The sequence below is a fragment of the Eleutherodactylus coqui genome, chromosome 5 (genome assembly GCF_035609145.1).
Source record: "Eleutherodactylus coqui strain aEleCoq1 chromosome 5, aEleCoq1.hap1, whole genome shotgun sequence".
NCBI classification, from domain to species: Eukaryota; Metazoa; Chordata; class Amphibia; order Anura; family Eleutherodactylidae; genus Eleutherodactylus; species Eleutherodactylus coqui.
Genome location: NC_089841.1, coordinates 196,264,662 through 196,291,144, shown reverse-complemented (window position 1 = coordinate 196,291,144; position 26,483 = coordinate 196,264,662). Strand labels below are relative to the sequence as shown.

The following is a 26,483-nucleotide window of genomic DNA, read 5'->3' as shown; positions in this document are numbered from 1 at the left end:
CCTTCTTGGAGCTCTTCTTCAGGCATAATGGAACAAATTTTATATGTAGAGGGGACAAAAGAATTTTGTTTCTTTCTGCTAAAGGATCATGCTGGACATTTTTCTCTCCAGGGCAGAGATTTTCCTTTGGGGCCAGATATTTATCTTGTAGTGAGAAGACCTATCCCGACTGTCACTCATCAAACCTTGGGCATTTGGATAATGCTACATATATTTAACTTACATGGGCTACATCTAACATCAAAGTTTTCAATTTCATTTTTGTTTCTTGCATAATAAAATGATCAAGACATACTCAAGTCAGAAAGATTGACTGATCTGTTTATCAGTGTTATTTACTGTTTTGCTCATCCCTCCCTCCCTGATATTTATAGTTCACCATGTCTGTACCATCCCATGTGATCATGTGTATGTTTTAATATAAATTTGAACTAGACTTGCTCCCAAGTAGGTTTAAAAGCTTGCAATAACATCATGTATTTTTGTTAGACATTAAAAGTAGAGATGAGCGAGCGTACTCGGAAAAGCACTGCTCGCTCGAGTAATTTGCTTTATCCGAGTATCGCTGTGCTCGTCCCTGAAGATTCGTGTGCCGCTGCGGCTAACAGGTGAGTCGCAGCGGGGAGCAGGGGAGAGCGGGCGGGAGAGAGGGAGAGAAAGATCTTACCTCCGTTCCTCCCCGCTCTCCCCTGCAGCTCCCCGCTCCGTGCCGGCACCCGAATCTTCAGCGACGAGCACAGCGATACTCGGATAAAGCAAATTACTCGAGCGAGTAGTGCTTTTCCGAGTACGCTCGCTCATCTCTAATTAAAAGGTATCATATCTACAAGATTACTTGGTTTCTCTTACTGAGAACAATCACACTTGGATGCAAATACCTGTATTGCAGCCGCTATATGATGCTCTTTGCTTGGGTTATTATTCACACTCCTCTTCTTCTTCTCCTGTAGGTGCGCAGTCCACTATTCTCTCCCATGTTTCGCTTGTCACTCCGGCGTTTGCTGTCCTTCTCACCCACCAGCGGAGGATCTTACACAATGCAGAGTGTAAGGGGACTGCAGACTCCCGGGAAACTGGAAGGCAAAGTGGCTCTGGTGACGGCGTCGACAGATGGGTAATTTATCTGTTTGGCACGACACATTTTATTCAGTTTAAGGGTATTTTTACACAGGAACAGTCATTGCTAGTGAACGGAGACGGAGCGGGCCGGGGATCGTTCCGCCTCCATTCACATTAAGCAAGCAGTTGTTCATAAGTGAACGACTGCCTGTTTACACGGAATGATACATTGTTCAGTGTTCTGCATTCAGAAGCTGAACAAGGTCTCGTTTGTCGTCCAGTTGGTGCACGCGTTTACACTGAGCGATAATCATTAAGATTATCACTGGATCGCAGGAATCCGAATGCTAAGCGTAAAAGCACCTTGAAATATCTAGTTGTTCATCTATCGTTTACATTTAGAATAGTTAAAGAGTTAATGGAGGTGGCATTGAACGTGCCCGCTGTACTGCCCGCTGGCCTGGAGCAGGAGGAGCGTTGCGTCTCATCACCTGAATGTCAGGCTGCCTTCAGATGGAAGTGTCATGTTCTTCTGGATATTGTCTCCTCCTACTTACAGATGCACTATGCACAATCTGTCAAGATGAATGGGGTAGAAAGTGACGAGTGCCCTGAGCACATTTCTGACTCGCCGGCTCGGGACGTTGTCTTCCCTGTTTAGGCCTTTTTTTTTTTTGTTAACAACGAAGCTGAAAATCTTTACTGCGGCGACGATGCCTAGTAAAATATGGCCCCATATCGACCTAAAAAATGACATTCCAACAATGTTCCGGGTTTGCGGTTATGTGGTTTCACACACAGAAGTGACAGTTTGATGTGTGGGTATTAGAATTGCAGTGAATTTGCATATCGTTAAAAAGCTATAAGGGCCTGTTCATACGGGTGTATCTTCTGTCCCCACTCATTCTGTATTTTTTACTATCTGATTATTGAAGTATATTGCTGTATTCAGTTATGTGTTTTCTTAAGTGCAAATTTTACATATGTAAAAAACATAACCCCCCCCTTCCCCCTCCTTGTTATATTTTGGTTTGTATTGCCTTCTTGAGGTTTTCTTTCCGTGCATTAAAAATGCAGTGGATACGGATGCAATAAATATGAGCATAAAAAATGCACATACATACACAGTGAAAACGGTGCATTTTCTATAGACCAAAACTGGGTACGCCCGTGTGATGATGCATTGGTTATACATGGGGATCGATGACGCATCAAATCCAATGTAGGCAGGCTGTAGACTGCAAGCAGATTTGCTAGTATTATTTCGTTATTTGGATTAGTCTATATCCCTTCTGGCCAGAAAGCTGGATATATACGACAAATAAAAGTTGGCCAATGATCTTATATGTATGGGGAGCTATTTGGAGTAACAGAGGTTGGTCATGTTGAATCCCCCTTAGTTGCATGCTATGAGATTAATTTGGACTGTTTGTATAAAGCGTTATAATGTTAAAGTGCCTTTACAGAATCGGCTTGGCTATTGCACGACGACTTGCTCAGGATGGTGCTAAGGTTCTTGTCAGTAGCCGAAAGCAACAAAATGTGGACAAGGCTGTTCAAGAACTGAAAATGGAAGGTCTGGATGTAGAAGGGACAGTCTGCCACGTGGGGAAAAATGAAGACCGAGTAAAACTAGTGAACACCGTAAGTGTGTAATGCATTTCTTCTGAAAGAACTCAGATGGGGCGGCCATTTTCTGAGGCATTTTCCCTATAAGACTTCAAAAAATTCCCCATTGACATAGCAAAAGTTATTTGTACATAGGATGAAAAAAAGTCACACGTCCCTCTACCGTAGTTCAAGCTATTCTGCAGTGTTCCTCAGGGGTGAGGCGATACAACATCTATGGGTTAGTTGCTAACTGTCCTGATTAAAGAGTAAAAAATAATTACTTTTCTGTTCACATCCCTTTGAAAGAAATGTAATGAATCCCCTCCTGGAGAAGAGTGCTGCATAGTTCCATCACTCTTGCTGTAGGAGAACCTTGTCCATGCTGATGGAGAGACCTTCATTGTGCTCGGCATTGTGGATGAAGCTTAAAGGCGCTATCTAGGCAGCGCCCGCCGTCAGACATCGGGATCAGAGTGGAAGCCACTGCTCCGACCCATGTAGTGGCCGGCGCTCTTAATTGATGGGAAATGGACTTGAAATTGCAGGCTGGGCTCCCATTGATTTCAATGAGATTTTATTCTACTAATACAAGCGTTAACCGCTACACAGGGGTTGGAGCAGCGCTTCCGCTCCCACCCTGGTATATCTTGGCAGGCGCTGCCTGGATAACCCCTTTAGTGTGAAATTTTTTGCAAACCCTGAAAAGGGGCTGCAGCTTTTTGAGAAAAGGGTGGGGTTTATTGCAACATCTTGCCCTCCAGTATTTTGGTCCGAAATCTGTCTGGAAAACCAAGCCAACTAATAGGTAGTATAGAGTTAGAATAGACAGTCTAAAGATATGCCAAATTTATCATCCAGCAGTCAATGTATTAAAGCGGAAAGAATCTCGCAGGGGTTTTTGCAACAGTGGAGATGATGAAATATGAGAAACCCTAAGGCCCCCCCATCCACGGCCGTGACGGATTATCGCTAGCAATATTCCCCTGCAGGAGATGAGGGGGACGAGCTGTCAGGTCTCTGCTGTGAGCCTATCTGACAGATAGGCTCACCACGGAGAATCGTGGCATGCCACGATTGGAATCTAGCGAGCGGAGAATCGCTAAGACATCGGGGCTGCGGTTTCCATAGCAACACTATGGAAAGCGTTCACTTTGTTACCCGCAGCCGGATTATCACCGCGGGTAACGCAATGAACTATTGCCCATGGACAGGCAGCCTTATGCTCATCCCTTTCTGGTATTTCTCTAAGTGCTATTAATTACATCATGTCTGTGCCCTCTCATCCTGTTCTGGAATTCATTTCAAGTGCAAATTAATCACACCATGTTTGTGCCCTCGCATATGATCATGTGATGTGTTTTATATAAATACGTCTGTAGATCTGTTCCATTTGGCCTGGGGAAGAACCCCGAGTAGGTTCAAAAGCTCACTAGAATAGCATGTCTTTTTTTTAACCATTAAAAGGTATCTACAAGATGACTTGGTTTCTCTCACTGAGGACAATCACACTTTGCTCCACTGGCTAACACTGTGCTAAACTATTTTCATTTTGATAAATCTGACAGATTTTAAGACTAAGTTTGCGATGTCTATTAGACGGTATTATATAATCTGCCCCAGTGTTTGTGTGGTCTGAAAAGTCATTTATATTCTCATCATGTGCATCTGTGCCTTTTTTGATACACACCTATGATCCTATTCGACTTGACGGCAGCTGCCTGGCACTGATTGCTACAGTTTATTTTGCCATCCACTTTTTGTCTTCTGGCAACAAATAAAAGGCAATGTCTCATGAAGACAAACCCTGTCCGTATACCCCATTAGGGCACATGGATGTCATGGGGAAGGGTTGTCTCCCACTTGAGACCCCCTCTATGAGCCACAATGGAAAGCTGTTCTGTATGAAGCCTTGCTGTTCAGGCGGTATGAGCCATCTAGTACACTGATGGCCATTCGTCTGAATGGACTCATTACTACATTTCCTCTGCAGTCAATGCCTGCCGGACATCCACCTGCCCTGGTAAATGAGTTTTGTCTCGAGCGCCGGGAGCATGGTCTGTGGTGATTAGCTGATCACTCCACCATCTTTTGAAATTGGTTGTCTCTCATGAGACAACACCTTTAACCCATTAATAGAGTATTAATATATTTGCTATCAGATGTAACCTCCAGCCCATGTTGATTACATGGAAAACTTTTTTCTTGCATCCATTTTCCAGGCTATACAGAAATTTGGGGGAGTTGATATCCTTGTTTCCAATGCTGCTGTTAACCCCTTTGTGGGGAACATATTGGACTCTACAGAGGAAGTGTGGGAAAAGGTAAGACTGGTTAAAAAAGCACTTCATGTATTACGATGCCATCACTGCTTATAATTCTCTGTAATACCTCATCAGTATACACAATGTATTCCTTGCTGGTCAGTGTTATATACAGTCCTTGTCTGGAGGTCAGTGCAAAGTCCTTGGAAATTGCTGGATACGTTTCCTATTCAGTGGAATGGAAAAATAATCTACTCTACAGTTGTTGCAGTGCTGACCAAAGTCCCAATAAGTTATCCAGTTAAGGCCCATCTACACGCAAAGACAAACGATTGAATGATTGACATTTTGCATAAAGTGTTAATGGACATTAATGTCCATAAACACTTTATTAGCTTCATTAGTGTGTAAAAGAGCTGTTTGCAAAGCACAGCATGTGGTCTGAGCTCTGCACACAGCTCCTTTTGTTCTCGCTTGGGCTGTCGGCAGAATACAATGTAATCTCTGATTCCCATACAGAACAGTGTATGGTCCCTGTTATCTACCTCCGTCTGAACAATGGATTTTAAGCTTGCCCTAAAACTCTCTTCGAGCCGAATAGCTAACGATGGCAGCGTTTACACGCAATGATTATCGCTCATATGCCTTTGATTGAACGAATTTTGAGTGCTAATTGATGCGTGTAAATGGACCTTTAGGCTTTGGCTACATGGTGACATTTTGTTGTGATAAAATCATGGCATTTCTACAAACTTCATGTTTCCTTAGGGGATAAATACTTGAAAAAGTACTTGAATTAGGGCTTTTACCCACTAGCATTTTCTTAATGCTGTGATATCGCTGCGTGTTTTTTTTTTTTTTACTGCAAATGTCAATGGGACTTTCTAATGTTAACATCGCATTGCACAAAAATCGCAGAAGTGCAAACTTGCGATTTTTGTGCGATGCGATTTTACCATTGGAAAGTCCCATTGACACTTGCAGTAAAAGAACGCTGCGATATCGCAGTGTTAAAAAAACATGCTGGTGGGTAAAAGCTCTTAGTCTAAGCTGCAATTCCAGACATAGTCACTACAGTGGTGCTACTTTAGAAAAATGGCAGACCTTTTAGGTGTTCTTGTATCTTGTCACCACCGGAAGTGTGGGTGGTGACAAGATAGTTGGTGCTTGACAGGGGGGGGGGGGGGGTGACGCTCCCTGTTCCTGATAGGCTGTAAGTTATCAGCTTCACAACAGGTCCTGGCACTCAGCACAGACCGGCTGTGACTGTAGGTGCCAGCGGCAGCAGCCTCTGCACAGCATTGCTGCACTGGCTGTGGGCTTCCTTTGCCGGGGTGCTGTCACTGTCGATGGCTGCAGTGTTCCCGGAGGCGGCCTTCCCTCAGCAGCGCTGCTGTGCCTGCGGCCTCCCCTTACCGTGCCCGCTGTCACTGTCCCCAGCGGCACTCTCCCTGGCCACGTTGGCAGCTGCGGCCTCCCGTCTGCAGCGCTGCCCTCTCCTATCCGGGGCTGCTGTCACTATTCCCGGCTGCGGGGTCACAGACAGATCTTATATAGATATAGCGGTCATCTACCGTAAAAAATTGTATAGTATAAAAAATTTGAGCTGTCTTGCCTTCCCACATTATAGTAGAGTCCACAGTCTCCTGTCATTGGACACTGAGGTAGGTATGGAGCAGGCTCATGACCCAAGCCTGCTCCATACTCCGTGGGTGCTGGGGGTAACAGCTGACACCTGTCCACAGTGCCCACAATCAAAGTTTGCTGTGATCACATTCATTTACCCTATATGTGGCAGCTAGACTCCCCTTCCTATCCAGCGTAATAGCACGAATACAGCAGATAAAGCAATAATCTGATAGATCTTAAGAACGATGAGGGATTGTAAAGTAGGCATGAGGAGCCATAAGCGGTGGCACTTGCGAGCACATGGGGAATGGAAAGAGAGGGTTGCGGGGAAGGTAGAAAGAGTAAATGGGATCACCGACCTTTGTGTAGGGCAAGGGGAGGAATGTGAAGGGGAGTGTCAAGGAGCTGGAGATGGTAAAGGTAAAAAAAAGGTGGGTGGACCTAACCTAGGGGGGATAAGAAAGGTGACCCAGGCTGGGGGAGATCTGTCAATCCCAGGGAAAAGCTTGCCTTGAAACTAATGCCTGAGAGGAGAGAGAAGGCGTATGGCCTACTGTCAGCATGATAATCACTGGGCGGCAAGCGAGGCCCGACTAGCCTTGGGAGCTGGGTGGCAGGCAAGCTCTGGCTACTCCCAGGAGAAACATTATTCCAAAGGCACACTGTGTATGAGTCTTTCGTTTCCAGTAATGTTTGCCCAGTAGGGTCTCTGGGATAGAAGTCTAAGAGAGCCCGGGTGCGTAGCAGGTCCCTTCCCCTAACAGTAGTTGCACTGGTCTTTAGTGATATATCACTCACATAGTCACTCTGCTCACTATTCTTTTCTCAGATTCTGGACGTTAATGTTAAAGCAACATTCCTGTTGGTGAAGCTTGTGGTGCCCAAAATGCAGGAAAGAGGGTGAGGATTTGGGGGTATGAAGTGGGCTTTTCTTTACTAGTGTGATCTGTTTTGCACAATCTACATTTGTTGTACTACGACTTAACATTACTGAAGTGAATAAGAAACTACAAAATATGTGTACAGTTCACAATCTATAGACGTGTATAACATATATTTCACTGTATATCTTCAGTTTGATATTTACAAAATCTGTGTTCATCCCAGCAGAGGCCTAACGATAGGGGGTATAGAAGAAACAATGTCAGCCGGCACAGGCTATACAAATAACAAGTCCCTCCCTTCCCACATTGACCCAGGCTCTTTAAGTTACACCTCTAAATTACATAGTAAGGTTTAACCTCTACTATTCAACTAGTAGCATTATGGATGACTTGTTTGATATTTTTGTACTGCGTCAATAATTGCCTTCTACATCTCATCACTATTGCTTAACCGCAGGACTGTTCTTTCTGTTTTCACAGCGGTGGTAGTATTGTGATTGTCTCATCTGCAGTAGCTTTTTCCTCTTTTACAGTAAGTAAATATTTTAAATATTACTGCTTCTGAATTATCGCATGCAATTTTTGATGCTTTTTTTTATTTCAAAATGCCAGACATGATAGATAAAAAATCATTTCTTTAGTCTTCCCGTTTTCTTTGAATCCACTGTCTTTAGGTTCAAAAAATACCACAAAAGCTGCATATGTGCCCCCAGTCTAAAGGTTAGAAGAAAGAAGCGAGTGGCAGCATAAATCAGTGCAAAAAGAATGACTAGTTTTATTCCTCCATGCCAAAAATAATTAAAATGCTACGTTTCAAGCGCGCAGGGTCTTTGTCAACATCAGAAAATATCGCCTGTGTGAATATGACCAGATACCAATCACATTAAAACGACAAACGCTCAATCCAAGACAGCCCACCGAACTAACAGGTGCAACAAATACAATAAAATGACATTAAAATCATAATTGTGTTCAATCATGTTTATTAAAGATTTTCAAATAGACAACAATGCATAAGATTAATCTGCCAATAATTTTCAGTCAAAGCGTAACAACCTCACGTGACTGCAAATTAAAATTATGACTGAAATGGAATATACTGAATGTCAATAGAATCAAAACTGGGAAGGAGAGATTGAGTCTGAGGACCCTTACGAATTGTTACGATCGTGTGGGCAACTAACCACGGGGCCCACACGATAGTGAACAAAGGAGGACTAGGTACGCACACAGGTATCTGGCAAACTGACCCTGTGCTACCGGGAGGTTGGCATGGCCCTACCTAAGCGGGGACATTGCACCCATAAGGGCAGCCCAGCAATCTTCTGATTTGGGCCCTAGCTGATCCTAGGAGCCACGCACCAGAACAGGACGCATTCACATGCCACATGACAGGGACTAAACAGGACACACAGAGCCAGAATATACAGCAGCCAAAATACAACCACTAGTAACAGATGAAAAGCTGAATATAAATACCAGGTATTAGTTGACGTTTTGTATAAGACGTGGAAGCTAGCAGGCCACTCCATGGCTCCTGGTTATACTGCTAGTCCCTACACTAACCAGGAGTCCAGCAGAACCGGACACAGTTCACACAGCAAGCTGCAACAGGACATTACACAGATCGCAGGTCACATAGCAAGCTAACACAAAACTGACAGAATTCAAACGTACAAACAGACATGAACCAGTAAGACACAGATCACACAGCAAGCTTGCAGCAGACAAGGATTCGTGACTGCTTACCCTAGACACCAGACACAGACACATCCATACAGTACAAGACCAGCTGCAGACTGACCAGGAGCTGGGTTTATATGTGAGCCCAGACCCAGAAGATTGGCTAGCAGGAAGTACCACACCCAGCCAGCTCAATCAATTAACCCAGAGAGTGCTGTGCTGCTGGAAGCACAGTAGTGCAACATGTCTCAACAGCACACGTAACACGAGTCCAACAAGATTTTAAAGGAAGCTGTGGCTCTCATAGCAATCCACGGCCTCCAAAGTTCGTAAGATCTGTTCCGCTCCACCTCCTCCAACAACCCCTCCACCTCATATCTCATAAGCATATCAAGTTTCTCTGTCCAGATAATCCTTATTGGGAGGAAGTGGAGCGCCACAGACCAGGGACAGACATCCTTACTGCCAATATAACTAGTCGCAGTAACTCCGATTTGATCTTGGCTATAGCCCCAGGTAACATCGATAAATGGGCCATTTTAGCTGTTATGGACACCGCCCACCTGGTCATATTGTTATAGAGAAGCTCCACACTGCTCCAGAGATTTCTAACTGTTGGGCACTCCCACCATATATGCAGCATTGTCCTCGGACTGTCTTGACATCGCCAACACATAGGGGAGATCTGCGCATCGATTTGATGCAACCTCACCAGTGTCCGATACCAGCACGATAAAATCATAAAATTCTGTTCCTGTAGTCTACCAAATTTAGTGCTCTTCTTGCACAAGAGGAAAGCCCTCCTCCAATCTGATCCGGCACAGTCACTTCCCAATTCCCACTCCTATTGCCCCGTATAACCGGGGAGGTTGTCCTCCACCTCGCGTCCCAACAACAATTTGCTTATAAACGAGATCCCGTGCTCAACAGGGGATGACATACACAAAGCTTCGAAGTGCGTTAGTGGCAAAGTGCGGCAGCCTCTGTGCGTCAAGGATTCCACATAACCCCTCACTTGAAAATGGCTCAGCCAAGCCCCTGAGGGAGGTCTAGAGTCTCTGTAAAGATCCCTCAAGGGCTTTACCGTCGATTAGGTGACCACATCTCTAATTGTGGGATCGGGTACTAGGAAGGGACAAAACAGTAGATCTACCTCTAGAAGCTAAAAACTGAGGGTTGGCTACCAGCAGAGTCAATGGGCCTCGAACAGATATCAGGCCCATCTTTGGAGCAAATATTCCCCATATTTTAAGGACTCCCGACAAGAGTGGCGAGAGGGCAGGAATTTCCCTCAAGAACTGCCTTGGGATTCCGGGGCTCCCTGAACCATCACAGGCTCAGACCCATGTTCCATTTCTACCCATATCTTGGAACTCATGCCCTGGAGTAGTGTAAGTACAAAGTTTGCAAGGCTCGCCCTATGAAATAGGGAGAAGTCTGGAAGCCCCAGTCCCCCCTCCTCCTTAGGGCACGTAAGTAGTATATAGACTAGGCGAGGCCTACACCCCCTCCACACAAAATTATTGATCAGAGATCAGTCACTCAAGAAATATCGTCGGTCGAGATGTATGGGCAAAGTCTGACATGAGTACAGGAATTTCGGTAAGAGTCCATTTTGACTGTGTTAACTCTGCTCGTCCATAACACATAAAGAGGGCTCCATCTTTCCAAACCTGTTTTAAGGTTAGACAGAAAAGGCCGAAAATTTAATTCAAAGATCTGGGTGGGGTCCGAGGGTAGTTGCACCCCTAGGTATCTAATAGATGAGGATCTCCATTTAAAGGGGAACAATTCTGAAAGCTCTTGAGCTTCATTCTGGGGAAGAGTCACATTTAAAATTTCGTACTTTTGGAGGTTGACCTTGACATTGCTCACTCGCCCATATCTCATAAATTCTTTCATCTTGACCGGCAGTCCCACTCTGAGATTCGCCAAGAACAGGAGGGGGTCTTCCACAAACAACGCCATTTTATGTTCAGTGGAGCCTTCTGTTAAGCCCCTAACTGAAGCGTTTTTCCTAATAGTGTTGGCTAGGGATTCCATTGATAGGACATAGAGCAGAGGCGAGAGAGGGTAGCCCTGACGGTTGCCATTACGGATCACCATAGCATCTGAAAGGGCACCATTCACCCTAATTCTAGCTGAGGGGCAATTATACAATGCCATCATCCACTCCCTCATCCTCCACCCCAATCCCAATTGCTGAAGGGTCCCCTCCAAAAACCTCCACCTGACCCTGTCGAATGCTTTTTCTGCATCAACTGCGAGCAGGCAGAGTGGCTTATACCCCGCTCTAGCTATGTTTATCAGAGAGAGGGCCTTAATGGTACTGTCCCTAGCTTCCCTTCCAGGGACAAAACCTACCTGCTCTCTATGAATCAAATTAGGAATGAACTTGCTGAGTTAATTAGCTATGATCTTGGCGAACATCTATATGTCTGTATTAATCAGGGAGATTGGTCTCTAGTTTGTACAGGAGGAGGGATCTTTCCCCAGCTTCAGATTAATTACGATATGTGCCTGGAGAGCCTGAGGCGGGAAGAGACTTCCTTGAGACACTTCATTGAAAAATTGCGTAAGGAGCGGAGAGAGTTCTTTAAATAGTTTATAAAATTGTGCCAAGAACCCATCAGGACCTGGGCTTTTACCTAATTTTAGCTCCTTAATGCACTCCAAAATCTCCTCATGGGCGAAGTTAAGATCCAAAGCCTCAGACTCCTCCGGCTCCAAAGGACCTGGGCCAAACTCTCTTAAGTACAGTTCCTCTTCCTCTCTGCTGGCTTCACTCATCAAAGGCTCCCTTCGTAGGCTCCCTTCCTATATTATATAGCTTGTCATAAGAGAGGCGGAATTCCTCCAAGATATCCCGGTTGGAGAAAGCTGGTCCCCCCTAGCTTTGTGTATTTTTGGTACAAACGTCTGCGGCACTCTAGGATGAAGAGAACGAGCCCACCAGCGACCGCACTTATCTCCTGGCTCAAAAGCTTCCCTACGGATCCTGTCCCCATATGCCAACGTCTTTTGGTCTAAAATTGACACAATCCGTTGAAGGGATGAGATATCCGCCCGTAAAGCATTACTCGGGGTACTCTTGTTTGCAATCTCTTGATCATGAAGAGACAACAATAGTTTACCCAATTCTTTTGAATGATCTTTTTTCAGTCTAGCTCCATGGGAGATCAGCATTCTTCTTAGGACACATTTCAAAGCCTCCCATTTAAGCTGGGCTTGTGTTTCAACCTTTTGATCTAATATGAAATTGGCTATGGTTGCTTTTATATATTGGATGCAAAGGGGATCCCTTAATAAATTATCATTTAACCTCCATACTTTTGTGCGGATGTCACCTTGGAAACCCGCAAATTCCGCATAGACCAGAGTGTGATCTGACCAAATAAAGGGTCCTTTCAAGCGGGACAGCTGGAAACCTAGAAGCATATGAGAGACCCAGAGATAATCTGATCTGCGGTAGCTATTGTGTGCTGATGAGTGGAATGTATAATCCCTAACGCCCAGATGCAGGACACGCCACAAATCCACTAATTGTAACTTCCCCAGTTCTCTCAGGAGAGAGCGTGTTTCCACCCACGAGACAGAGGTCCTACCTGAGAAAGAGTCCTGTTCCGGATTGATCGCCTGATTGAAGTCGCTCCCCAATACAATGGCTGAGCCGTCTGCGAACATCGCCAATTCCCTTAAGGTAGTGATTCCAAAGGAGGTCTGTCCCTGGTTCAGAAAATAGAGATTAGCAAACGCAATCACTTTACTTAACACTTCAACGTTAATGAATATGAATCGTCTCTCTGGGTCGCATAGCACACGAGGGGCTGGATCTGCAAAGATCTGCAAGGAGCACCTTCATCCCCTTCTTTTGCAGATGGTAAAGTATTTGACCTCTTTTAGATTGGATATTGAGCTCCTGGGTGTTATAAGTGCAAACTGTCAGACTAGACATGGTAGAAATTGGAGAGAAGCCATATTACATTCCTGAGCAAGGGTCTAAGTTGGATAGGGCAGGAGGAGGGACAGAGTGTATGGGGAAAAAAGGGGGAGGGGTGGGTAAAGAACAACAACATATTCAAATTTAAAAAACCTTGACAGGTGAAACTTGTTAGCTCGTTACAACATTATCAAGGCTGCCTATCCTATATGGGCGAAGAGGAGACCAGAAACAGAGGTCAACCCCCGACTTCACCACTGTCACAATTCTTGCAAGGAGAAATAGGGGAGGAAAAAGAAAAAAAAATGGGGGGGGGGGGGACAAAGAGAAAGGAGAGTAAATTCACATCTGAAGACAAAATTCAAGTCTGCCGCAGGACCGTCAGAACCACCCACCGTAGTGAGGGAAGAAGATAAATTAGCAACATAAGAAACATATTAAGATGACACAATCCTGAATGTAGAGAGACTCAGCCTCAGAGCATCACCTATCCATGACGCCCATAAACTCCGAAAATGATGAACTCCTAGGATCAGCCGTTGTCACGCTCTCTCGTGACGTTATTCCTTGATCCTCGGCCGCCTCTCTCCATCACCTGCCAACTCCATTGTAGGCAGAGTAATTAGTACACCTCCAATTTGGGGCCAATCCGGAATCACAATTTGCGGCAAAACTTAGGCAAATGACCCAGATTTCGAAAGATTGCTGTCTTTCCTCCTTTTCTAGCTTGCAATTGGAGAGGGAAACCCCATATATACGGAATGTATCTGTCTAGCAGAACATTTAGCAGAAGCTTCAGGGCCCGTCGCAGCTGGAGAGTACGTTTAGAAAGGTCTGGATATACAGACACCGTATGTCTCCAAAAGACTAAATTCCCAGCTACATGCGTCTTTTGCAAGATTTGGTCTTTCTCTATAAAAATGGACACAACCTAGAACATCCCTGGGTTTGGATGGGTCAGTTGGTTTCGGGCCTAATGCGTAGTGCACTCTGTCCAGTTCCAGGGCACTATCCGGGGGTCTGCACTGGAGGTGATTGAAAAAATCAGTAACCCAGTCCTCTAATTGACTGTTGCCCACCACCTCTAAAAGTCCTCTTATACGGAGATTGTTTCGCCTATGACTATTTTCAATATCGTCGATATGAGTAGTCAGTTCAGCAATCTGATGAACTTGAGTTTCCAGCAATTGCGCATGCTCCTCTAAAGTGTTCTGGATCATGTTTTGGGTCTCCTCCACATCTACTACCCCTTGCCCAACATGCCTAATATCTCTTTGAAGAACAGCAATGTCATGCTTATGAGCAGCGTCTAATTTTTATAGAGAAGAATTCATCTCCGTTTTCGTGGGGATGGCTTTTAAGTGAGCCCTCCAGTCCCATTCATCATCAATGGGATAGGGGCCTCCGTTATCTGATGGGCTAAAGCGTGGCATGGGCTGTGACCTTAGGGTGTTGATCTCCCCCAAATCTGCAGCCTTCTTTAGGGCTCTTAGTGGAATCCCCCTTTTTGCTGGGAGCAGTATTCCGGTGGAGATGATGTTGGGGGACTGTGGGGGCCCCGGGGTGGGGTCTTTGTAGGAGGCGCTTAAATGCTCCGCATCCCCCTGCTTGTCAGCTACCATAATGCCCATTTTACTCCTCTGAATTTCCCCAGGTAGCATGGGGTGAATGAGGGCCAGTGAGTCTGCCCATGAGCTTCTGGCTGAGGGCTTCAAGTGTACAGTCAGGGGATTCCCCTGGCCCCAGAGGGACCCGTATCAGGGGAATTAAGTCCACTGGTGCCCCAGTAACTTCTGCTGGGGGACCTCCATCATGTTGCCGTCTCCCGCTGAAGCCCCCCCCCCCGCTACCTTTAGGGAGCCCAAGCTCCCGGACACCTTCCCAGGCTGGTCTATCTCCTTCTCAGCACTTGCGGGCAAGTGCAGGGAGGAACGCTCTCTGGTGCAGTGTACCGCAGCCTCCTGTTCTCCCCCGGCTCCGCGTGCTGAAAGATGCAGCGCCATCTTGGATGCTCCTCTCTGAATCTGCGATCCACCTGGAGAGGGGAGGAAGCACTCTAATTCAGGTGCGGAGGGTTTCTAATGCTGCTGCTGAACTTCAGAAGTTTTCCTCTGTCCCATGACAGGTACAGCTTGGGGCCACAGCGGCAGAATTGTCTGTTTGTGGAAGGTCGGTTGGGAGCAGAGGACAAGCACGTCCTACTCCATCAGTGGCTAGCCACGCCCCCCTAAAATCATAATTGGGTAGCATGGTGATATATAGGTAAAACCTCCCGGGTCAGATGTGTTCCATTCATGTGCCTTCACCATATTAGAAGCTCCGGCATCCATATATTCGTTCTGCGCATAAGCGGGCCTTGCAGTGGACATCGCAATATTCTATACAACCGGTCTCAGATTTCCAAACAGCGCATGCGCGGTAGTTACCATAGACACCGCGATAACTCATCTAGTACGTGTAAGAGTCACTATGGAGACAGAGATGACGTACGGCAACAGCAGTCAGACCCTTTTCTCTGGATCTATGGAGCGTACAGCTCCTGCATCCTTGTCCTTTAGCGCTTGTATAGTGAGTCTGTGAATAGCAGTACAGACATAGCTGTCACTGCGGTAATCATAAATAAAGGATTATATGATCCATAGCATTACCATTAGAGCTGAGGGAGCATACTCGCTAAGGGCAATTGCTCGAGCGAGCATTGCCCTTAGCGAGTACCTGTCCGCTCGAGAGACAAGGTTCGGGTGCCGGCGCTGAGGAGCAGTGAGTTGCGGCAGTCAGCAGAGGGGAGCGATAGGGATATGTATTGGGTAATATTACCTTTTATGTACAGAAAAATTGTACCTAAAGGGATCATATACATCATTCAAAGCAAATTATAACCCAAGATGCCCAAAGGGGATGTGCACTTTGACACCAAAAGAAATAATCAAAATTGATATAAGCGTCAATGACAATAAACCAAATGACAATAACTCAATTCTATGCAACAAATCTCTATTGAATTCATCTGGATCAATCCATAGATGGTTGACTAAATATTAGCTGTATCGTAAATGTTACAGCTCGTAGAGGAGGCAGAATGGACGGTAACACATCTGAGCCACAAGACCTAAAATACAAATAAGGGTGTAAGTGAGACAACATCATAAAACCAGTATTCAACACAAAACAAATCCAAAATACAGTACGACAAACCTCAAGGATATATTTATTTCTAGAAGTAGGGCATATAGTGATACTCTTGATTTTAAACCTTTGGGGGGTAGTGTGTCCAGCCTAGAGGTTTTTCTTGCTCTTTTACTCAATTTTATGCCTTTATTTCCTCTCAGGGTCTGGGTCCTTATGGTGTCAGTAAAACCGCATTGTTAGGCCTAACCAAAGTCCTTGCTCTAGAATTAAGATCTCTGAACATCCGAGTGAACTGCCTTGCTCCAGGCCTCATCCGCACCAGGTTTGGTGCAATTGTAAGTATGATTATGATATATGGGTTGCATACTTTGTAAGTGCAATTGTGAGAATGGTTACTTTCGGCTAGGACTACATGGAGACATGGTTAGCGGCTCAGAGATTTTGTGATCCTCACAATTCCACCCATAACCTTGCTTCTCTTAGAGAAACATTGAGAATGTACTAATGCCAAGATTTTACAGTGATTCATGAGCACCAATTTTGCTTGGGTAGTCCAAAGATTAGGCTGTATTCATATATGATGTTTTGCTTTGGTTCTTTGGAAAATTTGTTCCATCTTGTTTTCCTGCGTAGAAGAAAATAAAGATTAGCCAGAAAACACTTCACAGTGTAAGATATTGGTGATATTATTCATTGAGGGGATGTTTATTCCAATTCCTCTTTCCTACTACCTCAGCCTGATGATGTGACCATCACAAATTTTTTATGATTATATTGAAAAAGCATACCTGAGTTTTCAACAAGTTTTCTAAAATACACCCAGTCTCCTCACACTCTCATTTGCTGCTCTTTGCAGTCTGTTTCATTTCAGTAAGTTCTGATTTTCAGTTGGTCTTCCCCATTTTTCTGCCATCCGCTTTCAGGAAGGGGGTGTGTAGCAAGCCTAGCATTCTGCCAGTAGTTCCTTGTCCTGATTTCCTTGCCCTTTTCCTTTCCTGTGTGTGTGTGTGTACACAGCCTGTAAAAGTATAAGAGGCAGAAATTGTGGAGATCATTATCGTTGTCTGCAGATCTGTCACCTGTAGCCTCTAAGTGCATAGGAGCTGCCTGTGAAGATGGCGTCTCCCCTGTTGCTATGGAAACATTCTTGTGTCCATGTTCCTATAGAAGTTCTTTTCTTTAAGACATAGGGTGAATGGCAGAGAGGCTGGAAGGGAGACCTCCTAGTGGCAGTCACTTCAAATGAGATTTACAGTGGTAAAGCAACAACATGTTTAATGCAAGTATATTACAGAAATGATGAGCAAAATATGTTTGAAACGTTTGTGCCCCTTTAACAAAAGTGTGTCCTATTGCTGTGGGAGAAACTACATACCACTCCTATCTTTATTTTTCCTCTTACTGGTTCTACAGTTCGTAATTACACTCAAATCCTCTAAAGTGAACTAACCAAAAGACTGGCCAAACACATAGATCTACATGGGATCTTACGCTTTATTAAAACCTTACCAAAGTCTTATAAATAACCGACACAGACACCAACATTGGATAAAGAAGGCCGCAGTGTTTATTAACGGGGTTACAAACATTTGGGGAGAAATATAACCAGTAATAACCATAACACTTCCTGTAAACTCTGTTTTACAGGCCCAAGTTTTTTAACCAATCAATAACCATAACAGTTCATGTAAACTCTGTCTTACAGACACGAGTTTACCACCACCAAACTCTCCCCAAGTTTACCTGCCCACCCGCCTAATGCCATGGCATTCACTAATGACATGGGCCCCCCCAACAAACCGCAGCCTCCTCAATTATCTACACAAATCCATATTATTAACATTATCCAACGCAATCTCTGACAAGTATACTAGATCATTCCTATGGAAGCCTGGAACAAGACCTTCCAAATCAGCATATCTAAAAAGAAAGATTCCACTCCTGGCATGAGCTCTACCACCGGGTTAACCCTTCTCCGAATTCTTACACTATATATAGACCTCGGCAAGGACCATAATAATCGAGGAACAATATCTGAAAAAACCATCACTGTATCTGGAACCTTGTTTCAATGCTCCACATCTCCCTTTCAATGCACCATGACATATCAATGTGTTCTCTTCTATGTCATTAACCCCTAAGTGTAAAAATAAAACCTCTGGACAGGGCCCACGTGACTCTCTAAGCCCACATGACTCTCTAAGCCCACGTGACTCTTTATACATCAGTTCAGTCATTAATCCACTCCACCTTATACATCTATTACCGCACCAAAAATTTCAAACTGTAATCTGTACAATCCCAAATTTTCGGAATAACAGTGATCCCCTGCCCTTCTTGAAGCCCAGTACACAAAGGAGTGTCCAACAATCCACACAATACTTTTCTTAATTCCTAAAATGAAAAAAGAATTAGTACACCATATTATTTGGGCGCATGTACAACTTAAACCGAGATGATCCCCATCTGTCTACTTTTTCTTCTAGAACAGCTGTAAACAATTTAAGCACCATTATACATTAAAAGCAAGATAATGACTGTCCATGATCCCTGTCTTCCCGAAAACAAGACAGGGTCTTCTACTAATTTTTGCTCCATAAGAGCTTTTCTTTTAAAGTATTTTTATTGCTTTTTTGTTAACAATATTAGTACATTTATAACACATAAAGGAAACTTGATGATGCCTTACAACTCGTGCATATGAAAAGAAGTCTTCAAATTTAACTTTTCCTGTACAAAATCAACCAATAAAACTCCTTGAACTAAACATTCTTCCTATACGTGTTGCTCCTTGTGCTTAACGTTAACAAAGAGAAATTGGGTTCTGACCGATATGTGGAAGGGGGGAGGGGTGAGAGGGAGGTGAGGGGAGGGGGGGATTATCCAGGATCTAATCCTAACTTTACTAATTGCTATATGTGTACCACACACTCACTCGCAGTTACCCGTGAATAGCCATCTCGAAAACATGGGTGTGTTTCGTATGTCTATCAAAGTGGCCCAGGTTCGATAGAACTTATCGTATCCTGTCAGGTCTTCCGACACTGAGTCTCTCCAATCTCTCAATCTCATCCATAGCTCCTACCCATGCACTTCTGGGAATCTCAGAGCTCTGTTTCCAGAATCTAGGGATCACCTGCCTCGTGGCTATAACAAAGAATTTTAACAAGCCTGTCTTGAGTGAATGAGCCCTCTCGTGGGCGATGGACAGGAGTGCCAATTCAGGTGTCAGAGCGAGTGATTCTCTACACACTCTTTCAAATAGGTGTTTTACTTCCTGCCATATAGAAGTGACCATGGGGCAGTCCCACCATAAGTGGAGCATTGAACCTGTGTCTGCTCTGCAACGCCAACAAATGTTCAGGGTTGAGGGAAAGGAGTGTAATCTCTCCGGAGTAAAGTACCATCTTGATATGATCTTAAAATTTTGCTCCTGAAGTCTGCTGGAAATTGACATTTTGTGAGTAAGCTGAAACGCCTTACCCCAGGACTCCGCCGGAAATGACCAGCCTAATGTCTCCTCCCACGCACCTATCCATCTAGGTTGGTGATTTCCCAGGTGTTCCTCTACTAATTGATTGTAGAGTATTGATACCGTGTGTCTGGGAGTTTCTGAGGCACCGCATAGTTTCTCGAAGGGGGTATGTATCATGCACCATCCTTGGGTAGGTTTAATCCTACCTAGATAGCTACGAATCTGTAGGTATTGCATCCATGAGCCAGGGGCTGATCCACATGATCCCCATAAGGACCCCAGATCCCGTATTTCCCCTGATTCTACCATTTCCCCTACCCTGGCCTCCACTCCTGGGGGTAAAAACTCCAGGTTGCGCATCAGCAGGGTTGCCTGAAGATTTGGGTTTCCCACCAAAGGGGTAAGGGGCCCCGGGACTGACATCCTGCATCCCATTTTCCAGGCACCTAACAAGGTATTCATCATGAATTATATCAGTTTTCTCCCAATGTACCTTACCCGGGATCCAGAACACCCCCCTTGTCTCAGGAGTGTTGTTACTGTTCTCTATTTGTACCCAGAATTTGCCCTCCCTGTGATGGAACAAATCTAGCATAAATGTTCCTATGGTCGCTTTATGATACAGGCGGAAGTCAGAAAGTCTCACTCCCCCCTTTTCTTTTGGTTTGGTTAGACTTTTGTGACTGAGTCACCTTTCCAGATGAACTTGAGTATTTGGCCTTGTAGTTTATCAAAAAAGGTGTTTGGGGGGTTACATGTTGCGGTCTGGAAAATATATAGCAGTCTTGGGAGTGTATCCATCTTAATCGCGTTCATTCTACCAAACCATGTCAGGTGAGTCCCCGACCATCTCTCCAAATCTCTCGTTAGGGTCCGTAGAATTGATTTATTATTATTTAATTTAAATCATACATCCTAGTTAAATCCGCCGGAATCTGTTTCCCTAGATATGTAAGGGAATCATCTTTCCAAAGAAAAGGAAAGGCCGCTGCTTCTCTTCTAGGGATCGAAACGTTAAGAATCACTGACTTTTGGGCATTGATTTTATAATTGCTCAGTTTACCAAAGGCCATGAATTCTTGTATGATATTAGGGAGGCCTATTTGTGGTTCTGTGAGGTAGACCAGTAGGTCATCAGCGTAGAGTGAGGTTTTATGTTCTTCCTTCCCTACCCATACCCCTTTTATTGAGGGATTATTCCTAATAGCATTGGCTAAGGACTCCATCACTAATATATACAATGTGGGGGATAGAGGATACCCTTGGCGTGTACCATTCTTGATCTCGAAAAGGGTGGACAAACTACCATTGATCCTGACCCGGGCCAAGGGGTTCCTATATAATGCTATGATCCATGCAAGGGCCCTAGGCCCTAAACCAACCCTCTGCAATGTTGCTTCTAGGAATCTTCAACTTATCCTGTCAAACGCTTCTCTGCGTCAACAGAGAGCAGACAGTGGTGATCTTTTCTTCTTCGCCCAATCGATCAAGGACAGGGTCTTGGTCGAATTATCCCTGGCCTCCCTTCCTGGAACGAAACCGACCTGATCCCCATGTATGAGTTGTGGTATTGAGATATTTATTCTGTTGGCTATGATTTTTGAAAAGATTTTAAGGTCGCAATTGATGAGCGAGATCGGCCGGTAATTGCCACACGCCAAGGGGTCCTTCCCTGGTTTGGGGATCAGTACGATGTGAGCCTGAAGGGCTTGGGGTGGTAAAGAACAACCCCCGGGATACAGAATTGAAGGCCTGCAAAAGTCCGAGAATAGACCTCCGCACATCTTGTAAAACCCCGGGGAGAACCCATCTGGTCCCGGGCTCTTCCCAGTTTTCATTCCTTGGGTCACCTGCTTAAGCTCCTCTGCCTCCAGATCCTCCTCCAAAGCCAGAGATTCCTCTAGGGAAAGATGCCTTGAGACATGGAGATCAAGGTATCCCTCTATCCCCTGTCTGTGCTGAGCCTCCAACGTGTTCTGTGTCTCGGGTATATTATACAGTTTTGAGTAATACAGGCGAAACTCTTCTAATATTTTCCTCGGGGAGTGCAACAGTCTACCCTCGGCTGAGTTAATTGAATATGTGGATGAGACGTCCTAGGATGTAGTGCTCTAGCTAACCATCTGCCGCTCTTGTCTCCATATTCATAATAGCCAGCTTTAAAGGGGTTGTCCCGCGGCCAAAACGAAAAATTTCTCACACCCCAGTCCCCCATGTTAAGCAAGCATCACAAACTACCCATGTAAATCGGTTTTTATAGCGTTTCTACTCACCATGAAGCTGTTTCATGAAGTTATAAAAATCTTCATCCAAGATGGCCGCCGTCATTTCCCAAGGTGCACCGCTGGTCTTCTCCCATGGTGCACTGCGGGTCTTCTCCCATGGTGCACCGTGGATGTTCTTTTCCAGTCTGAGCTCCACTGCCGATTACAGCCACCTCATTGGCTGATCGGCACCACGTGATGGGGGTGGAGCTACGTGATGACGTGGAGAAGAGGGAGGAGCCAGGACGCAGCTCGTGAGCCCGGGCCATCCAGAAGAGGAATCTTCAGTGCGCAAGCGTGACTGTTCGTGCGACCAGTGGAGAAGTTTGGTTGTCGCCATGGAGACGGGGACGCCAGCACCGGAGGGAGTAAGTGTAACTTCTGTATGTAATATACATCGTGCATAAAATATTGGCCAAAGTAACCCCACTTGCTGTCGCGGGACAACCCCTTTAAGTTTGTCTTTCCTACCCACGGCTTTTTGGTCTAATATTTTGTGATGGAACTCGGAAATTTCGACTTGTAGGGCGGCGGTAGCCTGTGCTTTGTTTGACGTTTCCTTAAGGCCAAGGTCTCTTATTAATTGGGTAAGACAGGCTGTTTGCTTTTTTTTATCCTAGCTCCATGGGATATAAATACTCCCCTAAGCACACACTTAAGAGCTTCCCATTTTATCGGGGCAGGTGTGGGGTCCGCAGCGTGATCTACTTTGAAATTTTCTATTGTGTTTTTTTACCTCATTTAGGCATATGGTATCTCTGAGTAAATTGTTGTTGAGGCGCCAAGTGGGTACGCCCCTCTCCCCGTCTCCCGGGCCTATGGATGCAAAAACCGGTGAGTGGTCTGACCACAGAAATACATCCAGGGAGCATTGAGGGTCCCCATCAAGTAAACTATGCAAGATGAAAATATAATCAATTCTGCTATATGAGTTATGTGCCATGGAATGGAAACTGTAATCACGCTTACCCGGATGGAGGGTGCGCCACAAGTCGATTAGGTCCATACTCACAAGTACTCTCTGGACCTTACGTATGGCTGTTCTTGTGAGTGCGGAGCGTCCCGTGGAGGAGTCTAGTCGGGGGTCATACACGTTAAAATGTTTATTTCTACCACAATCCGGGGGACCGGTACGCGGAAAATGGGTTTCCTGGAGCAATGCAACTGTTACCCTTTTCCTGTGGAGCCTGTACAACACTTGATTACGCTTCTTAGGGCAGTTTAGTCCTTTCGTGTTGAAAGAGCAGACATTTAATTGGGCCATCTTGTAGTATAAGGAGATCGTGATGGTGTACCTCTAATGCTGTGAGGTGGTTTCCCACCTAGGAAGGTGACCTGGAATAGAGGGGGGAAGGGATCACACATAAGGGTCGAGGGGTGGGGAAAAACATGGGTAACAAACATCCACTTAAAGAAATGCAATACTGCTATGAACTTTGGTATTGTGAGTGGACACGTTTTTGAATACTAACAAACGACTAGCATCTGCACAGCCGAGTGAGGCTGCAGTCCCTAGTGGAGGAGTAACTGGGTCCGGTCAAGTCCAGGTCTGAGCCCCGTTCCCCTCCCCCACGGCGGCTGAAAACAAGATGTTAGGCATCCACACCTTTGTAGTAAGTAAAGAGGGGAGAGAGAGAAGGAAGCTGAAGTAAAGGGAGAGTGAGGAGAGAATGATGAGAGATGGAAGAGGACCCCCCCCCAGAAGGGGGAGACAAACCAAACAGATGCGGGGTGAAGGTGGGCCAAGTAGCTTAGAATGTGAGGATGCATCCCCTCTGCGAAGAAGACGCTCTGCAGATAGAGAGTCCAACTGCTCCGGTGATGGATTAGTAGCATGTCTTGGCTTTTACAGCAGGGTATTAATACTGTTCACATGGGATCGGTATCTTTATGAAGGGTGATTTATTGAGTCACAAGTCCCTGTGTCCATGCTTCTCCAGGGGTACCCTGTGTTCCTTGGAACAGTAACTTTTTAAATATAGACCTCCACCTTGTCATTGAGTATGGGTCTTCGATGGGTGGTCCTGTTTGTTCCCGTTTGTTCTTTTGCGATTGCTATTCATTGGTTGCCATTGCCCCTTAGGAGGGGTAAGAGTAGGGGAACTCATTTTTTGCCATTCTCGTAGAGAGACCATCGGAAGCTTGAGAGCTGTGAGAAATTTAGGGAGGTCCCCCAGAGATCTAAAAATTGCGCCTTCTCTCCCCGCGCCTGCCACCAGTTGGAAGGGATATCCCCACCGATATGGGATCTTCAACATTAGTAGCAGTGGTCTAAGTGCTCGGCGCTAGTGAAGTGTCTTTCTGCAAAGATCCGGTAAGAACTGCAGATTTCTGTCTCGGAATTTGATCGGTCCCTTGTTTCTGATCTGGCGTAGGATCTCTTCTTTCTCTTTGAAAAAATGTACCATACAGACTACGTCCCTAGGTCTTTCCGGGTCTGCAGGCCTAGGGCCCAGGGCCCTGTGAATCCTATCTATTTCTATTGGATCATTCGGAGGTCTTTCCAGGAGTTCTACAAAGCACTTGATGGCCCAGGCCTCTAAATGTGTGTTTTCTAAATCTTCACTCAGACCTCGGATTCTTAGATTATTTCGCCTGTGACGGTTCGCCTGTGACGGTTCTCTATATCGTCTAGATGATTGGCGAGTTCAGCTATTTGAAAAGCGTGCTCGCTTAAGATGTCGTGATGTTCATTTAAATGCTGAAGCATTAAGTCTTGCGTCTCCTCTGTTTCTCTAATGCAATGTCCCATTTGTTGCATTTCTCTTTGTAGAGATTCCAATGCTGATTTTTGGATGAGGCGAACTGGGCAAAATGATTGTCGAGTTCCTCTTTGGTGGGATCGACCTAAGGTGCTCCTTCCAATCCCAGTTGTCTTGTGTGTCTTTATTAGGGTGTTTATGGTTTCCCACTTCTCCCTGCACATCTGTCTCGCATGAGGCCCTTGTGTATGGGGTTTGTGCCCCTCGCTGGTGTTTGGGAGGTGAGGTTTTGGTGGGGGTGCTTTCCTCTGCCTCTCTGCCATGTGCGGATGGCTGGGGTACCTTCCCCATGGTCTTGTTGCCTCCTGCTGTGTCTGGAGCGGGGGTATCTATCCTTTACCCGGGTCTTGGCTCCTTACTCATAAGGCCTGGGGGTCTCATTTTCTCTCCCCTTCAGGGGCCCAGGTGAAGGCCCTGGTGAGGCAGCCCACTCCTTATCCCCCTCCATCATGCTGTCTTTGGGTGAGGGTGATGGTGGCTTATACTGTGCCCCCTCTTGGCCTGTCAGCTCCCTCCCAGCCCTTCTTGTCCTGGTCTGGACTTCCGCGGGGTGGTGGGGTTAACCAGGTCCCCTTCCCCCGTACCCGTATTGTAGCTGGCATTCTGTGTTGCAGCGGGGGTGCCTCTTGCTTCCCTCCTTGGCCGCGGGCTCATGGATTCCCTCACTTCCGGTAGAGGGCTACGGTAATATGGCGGCCAGGCCTGCACTTCCAGCTCGGCTTGCGGGTCTCCCCATCTCGGCGCTTGTGGCTAGAGCTTCGCCGCCTGCGGTAAGTGAGGTTTCAGGTGTGGGGAGGGAGCGGGGAACTTCTCGCTCGGGTCCAACCTCGAGCCTGCTGGCTGTCGCGGCCGCACGCTGTCCTCTACGTTGCGCCTGCCGCCATCTTGAGTGGAGCCCGGGTGTCCTGTCGCAGCCACAGGGAGCGCAGATGGAGTGGAGCCGACGTCTTCTTGTGGGGGCCTATCCCCGGTGGTTGTTGCCGATGGGGTCTCCGCTTGGGGTCTTCTCTTTCCGTCCTCCGGTCTTCTTCGGCACAGGTAATTTCCCGCCTTCTTCCTCCTGCTTGTGGCGGTCATATAACGGTCGAAAGGGCCAGAGTCCTTGTCCCTGGGCTTGTAGGAGCTGGTGATTCCCTTCTTCTTTTCCATAGTTGTCTCCTGCAGCAGTTTGGTGGGTGGATGCCTTTTTTTCATCAAATTATGCCGTGAAGGAGACGGAGCGCAGGCACAGCACGTCCTAGCTCTCCATTAGCCAGGCCATGCCCCCCTACATAAGATCTTACTTTTGTCATGTGTAGCTGCCTGGCCACTATTTACATTGACTTTTTTTTTTTATTAACTGCAACTAGGGCTTAATTTTGGAATAGGGCTTAAAGCATCCTGAAAAATCCTGCTAGGGTTTATTTCCGGGGTAGGTTTTATCTCCAGGGAAACAGGGTACATGGATCAACAAAAAACCTGGTGCTTGCGGGCATAGACACATAAACGCCTGCAAATTCCTAAGCAAGCATATATTCTCATGAAAATGAGCAAACAAGCGAATCCACACCCCTTTACCCTTTTTTAAAAAAAAATTATTATAAAGCTCCCATGGTTTGACACATTCTTAAGGCCCCAAAGTCACCTCTAAACAGCTGTACCTCATATGCTGATCTACACACTTCAGGCAATACTTTCACCAACTTCCCTAATAAGCTACATGTGATAGCAGAGCGTTGATCAGCGGCGTACACTACTGCCTTACAGCCCCCGATCAATCGCTCTACCTGAAAAACAATTAATAGGT

General features: G+C 45.8%; 1 protein-coding gene across 1 annotated transcript in view; it reads left to right on the top strand.

The window, feature by feature from the left end:
* Positions 1 to 26,483, top strand: part of LOC136628240 (dehydrogenase/reductase SDR family member 4-like) — a 143,837-nt gene that overhangs the window by 303 nt on the left and 117,051 nt on the right. The window contains exons 2-7 of the mRNA XM_066603981.1: positions 951 to 1,114; positions 2,526 to 2,703; positions 4,890 to 4,991; positions 7,390 to 7,460; positions 7,925 to 7,976; positions 16,397 to 16,531. Coding sequence (XP_066460078.1) covers positions 951 to 1,114; positions 2,526 to 2,703; positions 4,890 to 4,991; positions 7,390 to 7,460; positions 7,925 to 7,976; positions 16,397 to 16,531 — 702 coding nt within the window. The remainder of the gene's footprint in view (positions 1 to 950; positions 1,115 to 2,525; positions 2,704 to 4,889; positions 4,992 to 7,389; positions 7,461 to 7,924; positions 7,977 to 16,396; positions 16,532 to 26,483) is intronic.